The sequence below is a fragment of the Pinus tabuliformis genome, chromosome 4_2 (assembly GCF_031772625.1).
Source record: "Pinus tabuliformis cultivar Carrire ecotype Pingquan chromosome 4_2, CPIR1, whole genome shotgun sequence".
Classification (NCBI taxonomy): Eukaryota; Viridiplantae; Streptophyta; class Pinopsida; order Pinales; family Pinaceae; genus Pinus; species Pinus tabuliformis.
The window spans coordinates 691566352-691585427 of NC_142304.1; the positions used below are offsets into that span (position 1 = coordinate 691566352).

The following is a 19076-nucleotide window of genomic DNA, read 5'->3' on the forward strand; positions in this document are numbered from 1 at the left end:
TAAGAGTTTTCAATCACAATAACTTGCATACAAAGAGTTAAGTCCTTTGACATGATTGATTCAATATCTCACCTATCCTAATGGAAAAATTGATATCCATATCAATAATTCGATTTAAGTATAATACATCTTTTTTAAAAATTAAATCCAACTACACCCTATGTTTCATAAAATTATCCTTTCACATGTGTGATAGTGACTCCAACCTTTCTCCAACCTTTAGGTTTGTTGTTTTTTCTCAAAAAGACCTTGAACTTTGAATCCACCTTAAAATCAGTGGTCTTGACACAAACTCTTCACTGAAAGCTAGATTTTCACAATCAAATTTCATTATCTTTATGCATTAGCAAATCAAAATAGAATATCTTTTTAGGATAAGGTATAATAAGTTAAATGTTGACCTGCGTGTTCACATCACGAAGAATATCTTACTTTTTCCGACCTTCCTTTATCCTTTCTCTTTATCTTTCTCTCTCCTCGGCTGCGCTTTATACGAATTAAGTCTCCCACTTTGTCACTTTAATCAAAATAATTACTTAGATAATATATTTAATTTATTACACAAAAACGAATATTCGAGAACAGGAGGCGAAAGTCCCGCATCCATCCAAAATACCATCCCTTTACCATTTCATTTTTTTCGAAATTTATTATCTTTTTCAAATTCTCGGTGCAGAAGGGCGGCAGGGCGGGGCCCGGGTTTCCCCTCCCCGTTCCGTCCTGTCACGTTCCGTTTCAGTTTCTTTACCTTTTTCGGAATCTGTATTGCGGGAGCCTGCGCAAGCTTTTGTTCCTATGTAAATCCGCCGATCGATCCTCTAGTTTTGCACCAGAAATCGTCCAGTTCACCTCGGGAGGATCGATACGGCGTTCAGGTGCTTTCGCCGGTTTTCTCCTCGCAACTCGGGTCGAATTTGGTGCCGATTTGACTCCTAGGGAAAAAAATCGGGGTTTCGCGGTCGAAACTCGAGGAGCGTCACTGCAATCCAAGAACTTCAGCTGCTCAAGGTTTGTTTTAAGGCTTCAAAGCAGGATATTGTTTGTTTGGAGCTGAATAACGTTCATTTTGAGGTCTCTTGAGCCGAACACTGCTAAGCTTTGGATTTTATTTTTTATTTTTTGTTTGTTTGGAGAATTCAATTTGTCCTAACTGGAGACAATGTTCGACGAAAGCTGGAGAGAATTTTTATTTTCTGCAAACTTCGTTGTTTCTACCACAATAATAACTATGCTGAAGTTTTAAGGCACTTTGGTCGAAGTTCGGCTATAATATTGTCCGCTAGAGAGATACGGTTAATATTGGATAATTTTGGTCTTGTCCCATTATTCTGTCAAAATAATGGATATCTTAAGAGTTTCCTACTAGTTTGGACGTAATTTGCCCAGAAGATTTGTCTTTTCTATTTAACATTTGGCTAAATTTCCGGTAAATGCGGAAAAATGGAGGTAAGTTTATGCTTCTTCGGGTTTATTTATATTCATTTATTTTCGTGTTTTTCATTCGTTATTAATATATTTTTTCTCGCTTAATTTAAGCTCAATTGTGTTGAGTTTCAATTCGCGTGTTGTGCACTGAGGGTTTCTAGGGTTTGCGACGGCCATGTTTTGCTCAGCCTGTCATGGCGTCTTATTTTCTGATATCTTTTTTCTACTTGGAAGCTTTGCATGGAAGTTTTTGTGCTGTGGTCTCTAACATAGCCTTTTTAATGTTTGTTAGTTTGAAGTACTCTCGCAACCATAGCTACCACGGGGTTCAAGTTGAAAGTCCCTTTCCCAAGGAGGGACAAAATGTTGGTCGATCTTGTCAAGGATTCCAGTGGACTGGAGAGGGTAAAATTGACGGAACCTCGGGGATCCTCTGTTCAGGTGAGCATCTTATTTCTACTTGTTAGCAGAGCCTTTTAAGCGGATTGGTTTAGTGTGAATTATCTTTTAGTAATTTAATGTCTGAGTTTATGCTGAAAAATTATGGTAACTTGAGCTTGCTATATTATACCAGTTTAGTCGAGGTTTATATACTGCCAGCCCATGGTATTCTGTCGTGATTGAATTCATAATTTTTTTGATAATATGTAAGACTATTGGGACACATGTTGGCTTGCATGCAAGACATTGACTATACTGAACCATATTGGTACGAACCAGGTACGATTAAAAAGACATAGCTGTCTGTCAATATTTGCAGTCCTCTCTGTTACCCAAGTGTACAATTTAATTTAAGATAAGATAATTTATTTTAATGCCCAACAAATGACCAAAAACCAAAAGAAAGGTCAATGGGACTAGAAAGTACACTCAGTGTTACCAATATGTAGGGGTTTCCGAAGCTACCCAAAAGCATAAAGCAAAATATAACATGATCAAGATAAAAACATGGACATAGAAGTATGTGAGTGTTATCTACGTGTAAACTGCAGATTTTGCAAAGTGAAAGAAATTGTCGAATCGAATTTCATAACAACTTTTAATGCATATATTATTATTTGTCAAACTTCTTTTTTATTTGGTCTGTACTATGTTGTCAGCGTTTCTTGCATTTGAAAGTTGTAGCAGGCCAATCATATCAAGTATCTCGCATTTATTACTTAGCAAGCAATTTGTTACAGCAAAGGGTAGTTGAACATCATGTAAACAAGTAATGTTGCACATAACTGCAGCATGATTGAGTGTAAGAATATGCATAGTATTGAACCAAAGATTTGATTTGTGAGCCGGAATTAAAGAGCATGCCACGAACATCCATGCAAAGGCAAGAGATATTTTTTTCCCAAATTTGCACAAACTTTTGACATTATAATGAAGTACAAATTTGAGTTGCAACTTTTAATTGCACGGATAACTCTGTTGTGCAATATTCCTGTGAAGGAAGGATTTATGAGCCAGTTGTGCTGAACCTATGCACTCTTTAAGGCATTTTAAATGACAATGTGATAGATATTTGTACTAAATAGATCTGATTACTAATATTTGATTCATCCAAGGGGAATCCAAATGGTTAGGCTTGGGTGCAATGCACAGAGTAGATTTCCACTTCATTCCTTGAAAATAGGTCAGTCATTCTAATTTCTGGGCACTAACTTGGTCCATTTTGATTATTGCTTTGGGCTTTGGTGTGGGTCCATGGTTGACCTAATCAAATTTGATCACCCATATTTGTTTCCACGAGGGACAATGAAATTGCATTGGAGTTGATTTGGCGAGTTGAGTTATTGTTGTTGTTGCACAAGGAATGTAATGCTAGCACTAAAGTTGAGGTTGCTGCCAAGGTGCTTGCGCAAAATTGACCTTGATGCTACCGTATGACTACTAAAAGCGTGCTAGGATCAGAACCACCCCTTGGTTGTAATGGTCATGAATCATGAATGCATTGAGAAGTCCCAAAGAAGAATTGATGTTCGTTGCATTATAGAGCAAGTGAGCAAACTTCTAGTGCACTTCATCAATCATGAAGTAGCTTGAATGTGCAGGGAATTGGTCTACTTTAGCAATTTGATAAAGTAGAATGGCTTTGTTCCTTGTGTGTTGGGTAGTCCTATTAATAATCTAGTCTCACTTTGTTGTTGTGCTAAACTCAAGTTCAATGCCAATTGGAGGCTTAGGTTGCGCAATAGAGTCTAGACTACTCAAGGAGAGGACTATGAAATTGTGAAAGCTCCACATTGAAAGTTGGATGTAGACTCAAGTATGGTGGAAAATCAAGCTTGAAAGCATTGTTGCCACATTGCTTTATGATGGTGTATGGAGTTTGGACGATATTATAATGGGTACAATTTACATGTTGTTCTTTGAAGCATTCCTTTTGAATATGAATCCAAGCCTTATCTTCAATCGAAAAATTGTGTGGGACATGACACAATGTTCATAATTGTATTGGTTGTACAATCTTAAAATTTGAGCCACAACGTTTTGGTCTTAGTGTTGAAACTTATGGACCTCTTCTTTCAGGGAGGAGGGAGAGAAGATCCAATGACATAACTTTCCTGGATATTTGATCATTTTAATGTTTAGTTGTGAGATTATCTATTCATTGTGGACCTAAAAAGTTATGACGTGGGTTCACATTGTTATTTTTTGATTATTTTATGGGTTTACTCATAAATATGCCCTTACCTTGTTGTTGTCATAATTGACTTTTCTAATGGCCAATCCATGTGATGATTTGTATACATGTGGGAGAGTCTCCCCTCTTCTATATCTCATATTTACTATCAAAAAAGTGTATATGATCTAATTTCTTATTGGGTTCTGATCACTTTCCTACCATATGTTTTTTGTTTGACTCATTTGTAGCTTATTGTTTAGTTTATTGTATCATCATGCATTTCTAACATGGTGTTCTAGCCTTGGGCTTTGGTCTTTTGGTTTGTAAGTGTATTTCTAGTGTTTAAAATGTCATGTTCCTATGAAGGCACAATTGCAGTCCATGGAATAAGAAGTTGTTGGAGGATGCATTTCCATTGTTGCATGTGGAAGGATGGTTGCGTGTGTGAAGCTCATGGGTTTTTTGTGAAGCTTGGGTTTCACTGAATGCAGTACACCATGCTAATCCATGTTGTTGTGTGGTCGAGTAGTTGAGTCTTTTTGTAATTGGCACTCATGGAACTCAACAATTGTGTTTGAGGGATGCTGTTGTTTTTCCCATCTTTATTATTTCCTAAGGATGTGATCTATTACGTAAGAGACATCAAGAGTTGTGTTCGTTGTAATGAAAAAAGCTTAGGGTGGACATTGAGATTGGATAGTTATGCCTTAAGGAAGTGTATTTAGACAACAATGTGTTGTGTAGCAGTTCTTTAGAGGGTGTTTTAAGTCTTGACACCTTCTGTTGAGCAACTTTTTGTGGGAACCGGAAGAGAGCTATAGATCAACCCGTGTTGGTTCAAAAACAAATGTAAATTGAAGAATGGGTAGTGGAGTGAGGAGAGAGTTGTAGTTGTAAAGACATTTTATTCATTTTCTAAAGTTTGAGCCACTTTAATTGGATTTGAATGTGCTTTAGATTTCATTTTAGACTAAGGTCATGTGAAGAGAAAAGGCACTGCAACCCCACGTTATATTATTTTGTTTGGTGGCATAGAGATCAAGTGTGCAAATATTCTTAGCTTCATTACTCCTACAAAACTACTTGTGGTCTATTGGTTAGGTGTTTACTTCTCTTGATAGGAGGTCAAAGGTTCACCACATGTTAGGGACTATACTTTATTCTTTGAGTTGGATCTTATTATGGTTACATTGATGACTTTATGTTGGTTAAAGAGGGGGCTAAATAAGGTCTCTTGGTGCTCTCCTTAAGGTTGCTTGATGAAAGAATTCAAACAACCTTAATCCCACATTTGAAGTTTGGTTTCAGTGACATTTATTTCCTTGGACTAAAAATTTGTGAATTTTCTATTGTTGCTATTAGTTTTTTCATTCACATATGTTTGGTGGCACTTCGTTGCTTGTTTTTTAGAAGCTATTATTCTTTTATAACATAATAGCTATGAACTTGAAACCTTTCTTTTATATGAAACTTGATCGGAAGAATTTCCATGACTGGATCTATGGATTGATCCTTTCCTAACAGAAAGAGATTTGTGCGATTTAGTTGTTGGTTATGAACCTTCCCCACTCAGTGAAAAGTGTTCCAATGTTTTTAGATACGATAAGCTGATTTTATTAATGTCCTAGAAATGATCACAAAGTTGGTCATTGTACTTTATGCAGGTCATTCGAATTCTATAGGTTCATTTATAATTTTTTGTTAATTAATGGACTTTGTGTAAGTTGACAGTCTTAAATGAATCTAGCATGACAAAGAAGCTTAAGTGGGATCGCTAGCTATAAAATGGCTCCTAGGCATTAGAGCACTTGTCTTTTTGTAAAGTGCATTATTGTGGGTTGTTTGGAAGAGACTATTTGGGGCGAAGAGGAATGACCATTTTGTCCTGGATTTGGCATAATTGGAATCCACACCTTCTTAAGAATATTAAATATTTGGCTTAAGTTGGCATCAATGTTTTAAAAGTTGGATGTGCACTTGGAATGGTCTGAGGTTGGATCAAACTTGGATCATAATTGGTTGATGACTCAATTTATGAATTGGTTCTCTACAAAAGAAAAATATTACAAATTCCAAAATTTTTCAATAAATAAAAATTGAGTGTTTGAACCAATTGAATCAATTGATCGAATTAGTAGAATCAACTAAATTGGATCATGATCCCTAAAGGGTGAATCGGTCAAATTGACTTGTTCAAGTTTTAGTTCAATTGGTTTCTAAAACATTGGGTGGCATCCACACGTTAGGAATGTTTTAGTCAAATAAACTTATTTCCTAGGTTATATGATCTTCAACTAAAATCTTGCTTTTGGTAATATCTATTTCCATTCTTCAATCTATGTTTAGTTCTGAGGGTTTTGTATGAATTTGTAGGCATTTGGCTATTGTTATGATTATTTAACTCATTGTTAGTATTCTTAAATGTGTTGAAATTTTACCTTTGTTAGTGCCTTGTTTTTTTTGTTTGTTTGTCAAGTGGTTTGAGTTCATTAGAGTTTACATCAGGCTTGATTGGTGGCTTGAGAAATCACGACCCAGTGGCATCTAAGCCGACAAAATCACCCGGGGATTGCACCCGGCCTGGGCCACACCAGCCCTTAACATGACTGGATTTTTGCCCACGAAGTTTCGAACCAGTGACCTTCACATCACAGAGTGACTTAACAGTACAACCCATCGCCATCTATTCTACGCCCTGTGGGTGTGCCCTATTAGTTTCATGTTGGATTTTTTTTAGGTTTTAGATTTTTTATATTTGTTTCCACATTTCAAATTTTGGATCTTAGTTATAATAGAAGGATTCTAGTTTGATTCATAATAGTGGTATTAGAGTTGTTTTCTACAGTGGTGTTATAGCCATTTTATTGGCCTCAAGTGTGAACAACAACATCGGCTTCATTCTTAGACTTATGAGGAACATAATTTGAAGTCATAAATTGTACTATTAGTGGAAGAAGCTCCAAGATTCCCTTGGATGGAATATAGGGACACAACGTGGAAAAATAATTCAAGCCATGTTTTCATGAACTGTACAATAAATCAACATGATAATAATTAGAACTGTTTTGCAAGGAATGTAAATTGGAGGAGGGCCAACTATAGTAATCATGACATTCGAGATAATTGATAAAGAAATCATATTAATTAGTTGCTACTTGAGAGAATTACCATTCTTGAGTTTGATGGGGTCAAGTTTCAACAAAGAGACGAAACGAAGGACTTGGATAGGAAAGCTATCATGTTTCTTTTTATTAAATCCTATAGATGATTATCAAAAGATCCTCTTTTCCACCTTACAATTGAAAGGGATTGCATTTGATTAGAGACAAATGAAGGAACATGAATGAGATGAAGGTGATTAACATGAAATAACTAGTTGGGATGAATTTGGGATTGTTTTTATCACAAATTTGAGGCTTATACCTAAGAAGACGATTAGTTCTCATGCTTAAAAAATATGAGGCGGGAAGGGACTATTGCCTACTACTCCAAAGAGCTTTGATAATCTAGCTTAGATGTTGAATTTATTTCTCCTTGGTGTGCAATTTTCGTGTATATAGATGGTTTAAGAGAGTCTACTACGGTATGTGTCAAATCCTTCAAACTTGCTACTCTTGTAGAGGCCATCCAACAAGTATAGGCTTCTTTGGAGGTTGGTAGAAGCCACATTACAGTAGGGTTTCTTAAAAAAAACCATTAAATAGCAAGGGGTGACCATAAGGGAATAAAGGAACCTAGTTCCCCTATTATTGCCATTATTAGACAATACAACTTCAACATGGTAGACCTTGTTATCATTGTTGATTTATGCAGAAATATATTGCCTCCCCTAGCCTCTCTTCATTTTCTTCTCTCGGGTTGCCAAAATGTGCCAAAACATACTTAAAAAATTATTTATAACATACTTATATATATTTATACAAAAATACTTACAAAAATTAAAACATACTTTTACAAAAATTGCCTATAGAAAATTCAAGACCATTAATTGACAAACATGAAGAATATTTCATTAACAAGTACATAATCTGCAGAGCAATGAGTTGTGAGAAACTTACATGTGGAATGATGAAACCAATTTGTGATTTTAGAACTGATGTGCTACTTTGATCCAGTTGATTGCAACCAACGTGTGGGAGATGATTCTCTACCCAACTAATCCCTCGATTCAAACAATTGAGAGCCTTTGAACACTCAGTCAACCACCTTAGCCAATGCCTAAACTTTGGTTTCCAAAATTCTCTTTGAAAAAATATTTGTTATCCTACTCCTCATCCATTAAATAGAATTCCTTTGTCTAAAAATGGATGAAAAACTCCGTGCACACAATCCACTTATCATCATACATTTTTAGTTTTATCTTACCTTTTCTTAATTTAGTTTTTTTTTTTAAAATTTATCTTTGCTTATTTTTATCCTTATTTTTATTTAAAAATAGTTGTTTTTAATTATTTATTTTTATCCTTCACTTTATTTATTTATTTATATATTTATTTTTATTATTATTTAATAATATGGGTCATTGCATATCCCCCTTCAAGGATCTTCTTTTCGAAGTTAACTTTGAAGTTTTGAACATGTAACCAAATTTGATAAGTTATTGTTTGCATGCTCTTAGAGTGACTCCATGCGTATGCGGGAATGACAATGCTATACCCCTTGGTGTGGTATGAAACAATGGTTTTAGTTGAATTCAACATCGTGGTAAATAATGTAGGGACGGTTGCTAGCCAAATCACGGAGAAGCTTCATTTCCAAGGTTGCGGGGAAGGGAAACTTATCTACGCTATTATAAGGGTTGTAAAATGAAATTATTAGTTTTGCTTTTTGTAAAGATCATACTACTACTAATTATTATCATTTAAATTTAATTAAAACAACATGCAAAAATAAGTGAGCACTTGGGTAGGATTCAGATCTCCCTTTAAACAATTTAAAGGACCTAAAAAAACAATTGGTGGGCATGCATGGTCAACATGCACAACACCATTTCATTTGTGCTTTCCTATCTGATGTAGGAGCATCTTGCATTGTTAAAAATAAATGTGTTTAATTTTTCCTAAGTCTGAGAAGTGTCTAGAAAATACTATATTATGTAAAATTCTAGAAAAATATGTAATCAAAATTGATTGTATTTGATTAGAATATTGTTAAGATAGGTTCTTGTTACCACTACCTGTGGGTAGTATGCATAGGAGATTTTTTTTCTCCCAAATGGTCCTCGGCCGGCAGCGTTAAGCCCCTTGTAGCCACCAGATAGCTCAATGTGACATTATCTCGACCGTCTGAGCCAGCCATGTGGTCCCTCGCCCATCCTTTATGATTGTATGTTTGAAGGTGGACTTCTCGACCCCAAAGTTATGGCTTTACATTGGTATAGTTGAATAATTTTCCTTACTTATCATGGACACTTTTGGGCATGCATTGGTGGGGGGATTCGACGAAAAGAGTGGGCTAGGTTTGTACTCTTGTCTCCTCTGCTTGATTTGGTTACCCTTGTATCTTAGTCTTGTGGGATCTCCTTTACTGGCCATTAGCTTTAGGGTTGGCACTACATGGGAAATCTTGATTTTGGTTGTGTGGTCCCGCTTCTCGACACCATATACATCACTCCCTTCTGCTCATTCTAATCCCATTCATCATTTTTCCCATCTGGGTCCACATATGTCCACTGGGTCCACATAGGGTTAGCCTCTGCCTCCCCTTGTCCACACTTTGGTTTGTGCCTGGAACGATGCCCCAAAGGTTGATGCAGCTAAAAAGGAAAGAAAAAGCATAATTTGGCCACTCTCGAGAGGAAATGTACCTCAAAATGCAAAAGATGGCTGAGACATACAAATTTAATACATGGGCAAAAGCCAAACATGAGCTCTACTCTTTATTTATCGGCCCTAGATGAGCCCCCTCCACATTAAGGAACCCATAATTGTCCCAACCCCTGGTGGTAATGAAATGCCCCACCTTAAAAGGGGGCACCTCTTGCTATATCCTACACATCATGCTCTTATCCCTTGGAGCCTCGAGTAGTTATGAAGAAACGTCAATCAAAGGCAAAAGGCATATGAAGAAGGGTGGAAAAATAAAGGTCGAGGTAACTCATGTACCACAATTTGTTCCCTCCTACACTCATATGCCCAAGTGTGGGCTTCCCTCATTATAACTACCCTTGTACCATGACATGTGGCTTGGATCCTTCCCCTGATCCCCATTCGGTTCCATCACTATATCACTCGCCACCTACCACTTGATGGATGTACCATGGGCAGGTCACCCCCTTTAAAGGTTGAAACCACCTAATAAGGGTTCTTGGTTACCCCCCTTATTAAGCTTGGAGACACTTGTACATGCCAAAGCCCACTATGGAAGGGCATGCCACCATGAAGTGCCCCATTGATTCCATGGTTTGTAAGATTTTTTACTTGATTATTCTAATGATTTGTTGTTTTGGAGGGCAAGGGGACGCATTGGATCTTATGCAAGATTGTAGGTGGGTCATCATTTGGGGTTTGGTTTGCCTATACGGGGTCCAAGCCTTCTAGAGGGCCACATTGGCACTTGTAGGGTGAGTGTTGAGAGCCATGGGCCTCCACCATAGCAAAGATTACTTCATGGATCCCTAACACATTTAGTGACTGCTCGTGTTCCATCGTTTGGATGAGGATGATGCACCTGGATCACCATGCCCATCCGGATTCACACTTGTACCACACACTTGCCAGAGGTTCCAGGGTTCAGATGTGGATGTGTCTCACTGCAGGAGACAAAGGGAGGGCTTATGTCATCATCCTAGCCCTTATAGATGGTTTATAGGCATTATTGATCCACTTGGAGACCCATGAGGATCTCCTTGTGCCCCCACACCCACTTGGGATGTTATAGCTCTCATACCACTTGTTATAGCTCCGATACCACTTGTTATAGCTCTAACCCAGAATATTATAGATCCGATATGAAAATGTAAAACAATGCAAATAAACCCAGAAATAATATGAAATGATTCTTTATTGATATCAAACCCTTAAGGTAGGGCAACACCATACATTCACTCCTTAAGGAAGGAGAACACTTCACAAGCCATATGCCTGTTCATACAATAATCCTTCACTCTCTCCATGTGGAGTCTCTAGCCTCTATATAGGCCTCATACATACAATACCATGGGTCATTACCATGGTTCCCTCATACCATCAACTAATACCATGGGGCCATTACATTATTATTAACTACTTGTGGTCCCTTACATGATATGGGTTAACCACTTTATTTATTACTATGGCCCATCCCATTATTACATTATTACCTTGGGTACCTCCCTTGGTACCCCATATTATTCCCCCTAGGTATATAACATGGGAGCACCACAGTGACTTGTTTGGAAAACAATGGGCCAACTCCTTGTCCACTATGTTTGGAGTCCATTCTTTCACTTTGACACACTTTGGACTTCATTAGACCTTCTCAATGGACCAAAAACCCATTATGTTGATCATTCTGCCCTCTTGAGAGGTTTATTTTTATGTTATTGAACTATCTTGGTGGGCTTGTCACCAAGGGATGTTATTATTTTATTATTTGGGGATTAATTAGGCCTAATTAGGCAAATCAAACTCTTTAGAATCCATATAAATTGATGAGGGGTGATTCATTTATATCATCATCACTTGGATTTGGAATTAGTAGCTACTTCGAGAATTTCACGTTCCCTTTGGAGGACGAGTTTGGTTTGATGGATGAATTTACTATTTCTCTTGGTCTTGGAGCTTCATTTTTGTCATGATTTGATGATTGGATATACTCATTGTACATGTAAGTGATTTCTTTTTCATGTTTATTTGTGTATTTATCATATCACATGAATATTGCTGGGTTTTTCGCTATCTAGATCTGAAATTTACTACTATATGCGAAATGGTGGAGTTTTTGATCTATTGAAGCGTTGCATACATTGCATGTGTCATGTATGAATGGGTGAATGTTCATAGAGGTTATTTTTATTGAATATGCCTTGATAAGTCATCAAACATTGCACATCGAAGTGTAAAGTCCTCGGGTAGCTACTCTCATGCTCTAATTGCCGTGCAAAGTTGCCTAGAGGCCTCCTTGATTGGGTTAATTCTCTCCAAATCACAAACTCACCTTGACTCCATCTCTCCCAAAGACAAGGCACTGATCCAACCACTGATGGTCACTTAAACAATTATTTTTCTCGCCTTCTCCTTCTCTTTCTAGGCCTAACTCTAATAGGTCACATAGGGCATCAATCAAATTCCCTTTTAGTCATCCAATCACCTTGATTTTTGGTCCACCACTGCACTGGCATTTTGTCTAGAGGTCCTCCAACTTCGAAGCAAATCCGATGGTGGAATCTCGAGATACAACAAGCCCTAGCCACATGACCAATTCTTACCCTAGATTGACTTGGGTTAGCATCCTCATTGGGATCATTGCATTCAAATCTCGAAAGAAAATTAGTCCTTTGATCCTATTTCCTACCCTAATTAGGTCAAGCCCTCATTGGTTGATCAACTCCATACCCTTGACCTAGTTTTGTGTCCACTTGGCTCTGTGTGGTCCTGCAACTTTGTAACTTCATTTCCACAAGGATTACATAGAAGCCTCTTATCCATAAGGATCCTTAGGTCTAGGAAGCCCCTTGTTAAGGAATATCCTCCAAACCTAGGCTCAAGAATCCTCTTAGCCCTTCCTAGAGAGCCTATCACCTTGCTTTTGAAGCAAATAAGCTATCTAATTGAGCCCCTCTTGTTAGTAGGCCTTAGGAATCACTCTCTATCCATTCATAGATCCATCCTTCCTAGTGATTTCCCCTATATCAGGTCTCCTCCCATCGGTGAAAGTTTGTAAAGAGCAGGGAGCCTTAGCTGAGGTGACAGTGGGCTATCGCTCCATTGTTGCCCCTCGACCTAGTATTTTCTCTATAGGATACCCTCCATGGACCCCTGCTAGTTTGAGCGGTAACATTTCCTAAGTTTGAGAGGATTCCTTTCAACTTCCTCTAAATTTATAGGAGAGTTATTATCTCTTGAGAAATCGAGATCTTTCCTTACCCAAGAATAAATAGGGATGTAATGTATTTTCTGGGCAGGCAACGAAAGTCCCAAGCTTCATAATTAAATAAAAAAATTGTTTTTGAGTAATTAGTGGTTTTATGTTTGAATTTTGCCTTTTAATGTTTGAGTTGGTCTTGGTGTTATCATTTTGGTATCCGAGCATAGGAGATTTTTTTTTTAAGAAAGCTTCTGTGAAAATTTGTCAACAACATTGTAGATAAAATATGTTATTGTTAGGTGCTGTGTAAAAGCTGATGCAATGGAGTACGGGCATTGCCATTGTTAGAATGCCTAAGATCGATGGTGTATGGACATTTTGTGGTTTGTTGCTGACACCACTGTTGAGAACTAGGGAGAGAGACCAAAAAAAACAGAGCCCACTTGGAGGATGAACTGTCTATTTTAAGAGCATGCGAAGTAGAGCTATTGTAATAGTGTGCAAAGTAGAGCAATATTTATGAGTGTGCTCGACCTCTTTGGTCTAGGTGTCATGTTGCTTGGTGTAGCTATTAAGTGAGCTTTGTATATAAAGGATGTGTGCAGAAAAGAAGGAAGGACAAAAGAATAAGAAGACAACTTTCGCTCAAGTTGTCCTGGTAGTTATATGCATGGCAATGATTTTGATGGCTGAGGATGGGCTTTAGAAGCCTAATGAACAAATTGTTTTTTTATCATGTTTGCTTCATGTGTAGGTGAAATTAAAGAAGGCATAAACAAATTGAAGGTAAAAGCTGAAGAAATAAATCATGGAAAGACTTCAGCTATGCAAACAAGATTATTATGTTTTGCTCAATTTCGAGAAGAAATCAAGTTTCCAGATCAAAACACTAGAGTACAATTGAGAAGCAAACTAGGTCTACATTTAGCAAATAAACCTAGGGATGTAGCAGGAAAATATTTGAAGAAAATGCTTTATTTTTTTATTTTGTTTCGTAGAAAAAGACGTGTAATTTTATTCATCATAGGAGAAATAAAATTACATTTTGCATATGCTGTAAGCATTCTAGAAGAAAACACCTCATGACATTGAGCTAGAGAGAGAAACTAACAACTTTGAGAAACAACAATACAACAAGAGAGGAAAGAAATTAAGTTTGGCAACTAGCACTTATCTTTTCTTTTTTGCTTTTTCTTTTTTGCACTTTTTGCCAACCAAAGCCAATTTTCGACTTTCTTCTATATTGGAAACTTCTTTGTCTGAATCTGAGCTCTCTGAAATGAGCTCTTTTTGTGCCCCCATTCCCATTCGTAGCCTGATGACTTTCAGGTTCATAACCCTTCCAAAGAAGGGCGATGGTCCCTGACTGTGCCGTGTCGTCCCCATCCATTTTGGTGTCTGGTTGGACATGTTGGGTCTCTTTATTATCTTTCATCTTTTGAAAGGTGAAGGCTAGAAAACTGGCAACCTTTTGACCTGTTGGGTTCTCTTTTTTGAAATCTTCGAGCCTGTGGACACGTGTTCTGCAAGTGTCCTGTTTGAAAACATACTTGACATTGGAATGCTGTGTTCTCATAATCTAAAACTCGAAACTACTGAAAATTTTTTGTTTTTCAATGTTATGTGATCTAGTAGCCCTTTGTTGAGGTCTATCTCCACACAAATTTTGGCAAAGGTGAAGAGGCTTTTCTCTGTTCTTTCTAGGTCCATTTTTTAAAATTTTCCAAGAGTGTTTCCAATGACCTTGAGAAATTTGTGATGCCAAAAAGGAAGAGGGAGGTTTGCAAGCCTAATGCACATTGGCATAGTTGAGACCACCATTGTTGTGGCATCAAACTCAGGGAACCATGGAGTGATAAATAAACCAATTCTTCCCCATAACCATGGTCCTTCATTTAGAACAAAGTTCAGGTCCTTCTGAGTATCAAATTAGACTATGAAGAATCCTTTGAAGCATAAATAAATGGCATAGTTGGGTGTCCAAGAAGTGAACACCCACTGAAATAATGCTCCTAGTTTTGCTTAGAAGCCATTAAATCTGCAAATAATAGCCTTTGAATGTAGAGTATAAAAGAGGGAATATACCTCTGAGTTATTGACCTCCATGGATGGAGCTTACTCCATTTGACCTACTATATAAGGGCCCGAAATATTTTGGCTCTGATCTGTTAAGATTGAAGCCTTCCCTTGCACTGCTTCCTTAAAAGAGACAGAACTCCCATTCGCTGTTCTGGCACGAGGAGCCCCCCCACGTAACCTTGAGTTCAGGATGATGGTTGAGTCTTTTATGATATTGTAGTCTTTGAGTTGGGAGGAATTTTGTAGGACCTTCCCTTCAAATTGCAGACATTGAAGAATAATAGGTATGCCCCATTTATCTTCTATAGATTGCTTTAGAGAAGAGACAAAGGCTAAACTTTTGGTCCAAAAAGAAAAGGAGTCAAAGGACTTTCCAATGATATTTCTGATAAATATCTGAAGTGTATTATTATGTGCCAACACAATCAAAGGAGGTGGGAATATGCCACAAGAGGGTTGAGCGTGAGGAAAACCTGGCCATAACACCCGTGTATGCCTCAAAACCACAGGGTTCGAGAGAACTGTGTATATCACCCAAAAAATATGATGCAGAGGAAAAAATTCTATGGCAGGGAGAGGAAAAAATGGTATACCTGTTAGGTATTCCTTCCTCACTCACACCAACAGAGTGGGGCCTCCATTGATACAGTCTGTTGTTCTCCTTGGATCATTTTTAAATTCGGGGCTAGACTTGAGTGAGTTAGAGCAAAGGAGTCTTCCACTGGGTTGGGCTTCTCTCTTTCTTTGACCTCCTTGGACCCTTTGCATTGTGAAAACAACTGAATCGCCTGCGAGACAAACATAAGCGACCATAGCCATCGCTAATGGCAGATAAGAACTTGCATACCCTTTGCCCGAATCAAGGGAACCAGGGATGAGTCCAAGCAAGGCGGTAGTGCCTAGTTCATCATTGCATCTCGACAAAACCCTAGCAGGCTGTGCCATTATTTTCAATCAAAAGAGCTCAAGAAAACACTTTATTTTACCAATGCACGCAAATTATTTCGGTCTTCTGAGTGAAGGCAATGATAATGAAGAATTTATGGACAGGAGTCCATGAAGAATTTTGTTCCTCGGGAGTTTGATGCAAGAGCATCTTGCATTTCTAAAAATGTGTTTCATTTTTCCTAAGTCTAAGAAATGTCTAGAAAAGACTAGACTATGTAAAATTGTAGAAAAAACATGTAATTGAAATTGATTGTATTTATAAAGAATATAGTTAAGATCAGTTCTAAAGTTTGAGAGGATTCCTCTCAACTTGCTCCAAATATATAGGAGAGGAATTATCTCTTGAAATAAAGATGTAATGCATTTGGTGGGCAAGCAAGGATACTCTCGAGCTTCATAATTAAATAAAAGTTTGTTTTTGAGCAATTAATGGTGTTATGTCCGAATTTTGCTTTTAATGTTTGAGTTTTGATCTTGGTGCTATCACTATCTAATTTGAATTAATATTTATAAAAAGTTTGACTTGCATAGATATTTGATTGATAATTTATATTTTATTTTCATTAAAAAAATCTAATCTTAACAGTCCTTGCATACAAGTCTTACATATTTTCATTAAAAAAGTTCTATGTAAATTATATTTTTATTTTCATTGAAAAAAACCTAATATCAACATTCCTTTTATGTGATTTTTATATATTTTCATTAAAAAAGATTCTTTGATAGAACCTTTTAGGGTATTTTTATTAATAGATTTTCCTTTTAATGATATTTTATTTAAAAATTATATTGTAGTTTTTCTTTTTATACAAATTTTCAAGTCAATGGGATTAATTATTTATGATTACTAGTTATTGATAATGTGGAGACCCAAAGGTCCAAGAGTAGAAATTTAAGCTCTGATACCATATGTAATGGCCTGAGCTTTTGAACATACTTATACAAGAATTGCTTACAAAAATTTTAGACCATTCATTGACAAACGTAAAGAAGATTTCATTAATAAGTACATAAGCTGCAGAGCATTGAGTGGTGAGAAACTTTTTTGTGGAACGAAGAAACCAGATTACTTGTGATTTTAGAACTGTTGTGCTACTTTGATCCAGTGGATTGCAACCAATGTGTGGGGGATGACTCTCCACCCAACCAACCTTTTAGTTCAAACAACTGAGAGCCCCTGAGCCCTCAAAGGCTCAATCAACTACTTAAGCCGGTGCCTAAACCCTGCTTTCCAAAATTTTCGTGGTGAGAAACTTTTTTGTGGAACGAAGAAACCAGATTACTTGTGATTTTAGAACTGTTGTGCTACTTTGATCCAGTGGATTGCAACCAATGTGTGGGGGACGACTCTCCACCCAACCAACCTTTTAGTTCAAACAACTGAGAGCCCCTGAGCCCTCAAAGGCTCAATCAACTACTTAAGCCAGTGCCTAAATCCCGCTTTCCAAAATTCTCATGGAAAAGGATCTCATATCCTTCTCCTCATTCATTAAATAGAGCTCCTTTGTCTAAAAATGGATGAAAAACTCCATGGACATAATCCACTTGTTATTATGCATTTTTAGTTTTATCTTAAGTTTTCCTTAATTTTTCCACAAATTTATCTTTGCTTACTGTTACCCTTATTTATATTTAAAAACTGTTTTTATTCATTTATATTTTATAATCCTTCATTTTATTTATTTGTTTATTATTATTTATATTTAATAATATGGTCATTGCAGAAGAGCACATTGGAATATCTCATTCAGTAGGATGATTTGTTGTTGGAGGATGCTACATGAGAAGGCACTGAAATACTATTACTTCTGAGAAAATCAATTCAAGGGATGGGACACTATGATATTTAGAAATAACCCTCTTTAGTGATTAGCTATTTGTATTTTGTGTGAGTCATTATAATTTTTTGGGTTCATTTATAATTTTCTGTTGGCTAATGGACTTTATGTTAAGATAAAGTTTATGTGAGTTACAATCCAAACCTACTCAGGAGTCAGGAGAAATCTACTCAGGAATATTCTGTTCAATGTACCATTTTTTTGGGTTATTAATATTAGCAACAAACTATTTCCTGCCAAGATGACTTATCTTCTTCAATCTATGTCTAGTTCCAAGAGAACAGACTGAAGTCTCTGGTATTTGTCTGCTGTTACTATTGTTTAATTTTGCTACCAGTAATCTCATATTTGTTGAAACTTTAATTGTGGTTACTGTCCTGTTAGTTTCAGAATTGGATTTTTCTATGTTTTGAATTTTTCAGTTAAAGTTCCAGATTTCAGATTTCATTGATAATCACAGATTTGTAGTTTGGCTTTCACAAAAAGAAACAAGAAAACTGGAATAAACATAATAAAGGACAGGCCTCGTGGCTGCACTCTCATAGAAACACTCGAAACCCAGTAAGGTAACCAACATTGCAAACTCCCAAACCACCACAGTGATCGACACTGAACAGGCAAACCCCCCTTTTCAGATTTACCATTTGACAATAAAGGAGAAGTCTCGGGCAAGATGGGCTAAAGACCCAGGACTCTACCCACAATTTTTTCCTTGTCATAGAAGACAGATAATTCACTGGGCCATAGAAACTAGATCGCATATAAAACCACCAGAGGGACTCCAGTTGAACACAAAAGCTACAAAACTCCTAAACAAAACAAGAGAGCCAACTAGAAGCAGGGATCCAACTTACCTCCAAGGCTAAATCACTGTGAGGAGAGAGGCACCACTGCAAGCCTGTCATTGGTGGAGGAAGCGCGATGTCGTCACTTTGCGGCTCCTCAAAATGCACAAAACTTCTAGTCCCAGATCCCAAATTTTACTCACATGCCCCTTTTTCCCTTGAGAATGTAGGCATACAGGTAATAGAACAAGCAAATACCATTTTTAATGAACCTTGACTGTCTTGCAAAAGACTCATGTTAGGAAAAAAGTCAATGCTTTTAAGGACTACGTTAGTATGGAGAATTTGAAAAAATAAAAAGGATATTGCCAAAGAAGA

The 19076-nt window shown here is 37.0% G+C and overlaps 1 protein-coding gene across 2 annotated transcripts in view; it reads left to right on the plus strand.

Annotated features, from left to right (window-relative positions):
• Nucleotides 1-664: 664 nt before the first annotated feature.
• LOC149171365 (putative glucose-6-phosphate 1-epimerase) overlaps nt 665-19076 on the plus strand; it is a 47616-nt gene continuing 29204 nt past the window's right edge. Inside the window, exons 1-2 of one of the 2 annotated variants that reach the window (XR_016259017.1) lie at nt 665-1008; nt 1718-1866. Coding sequence is in view for 1 of the 2 variants with exons in the window: in XM_089424049.1 (XP_089280175.1) it covers nt 1789-1866 (78 nt within the window). In the remaining variant the exon portion in view is untranslated. The remainder of the gene's footprint in view (nt 1009-1717; nt 1867-19076) is intronic. The other variant, XM_089424049.1, reaches the window with a different exon arrangement.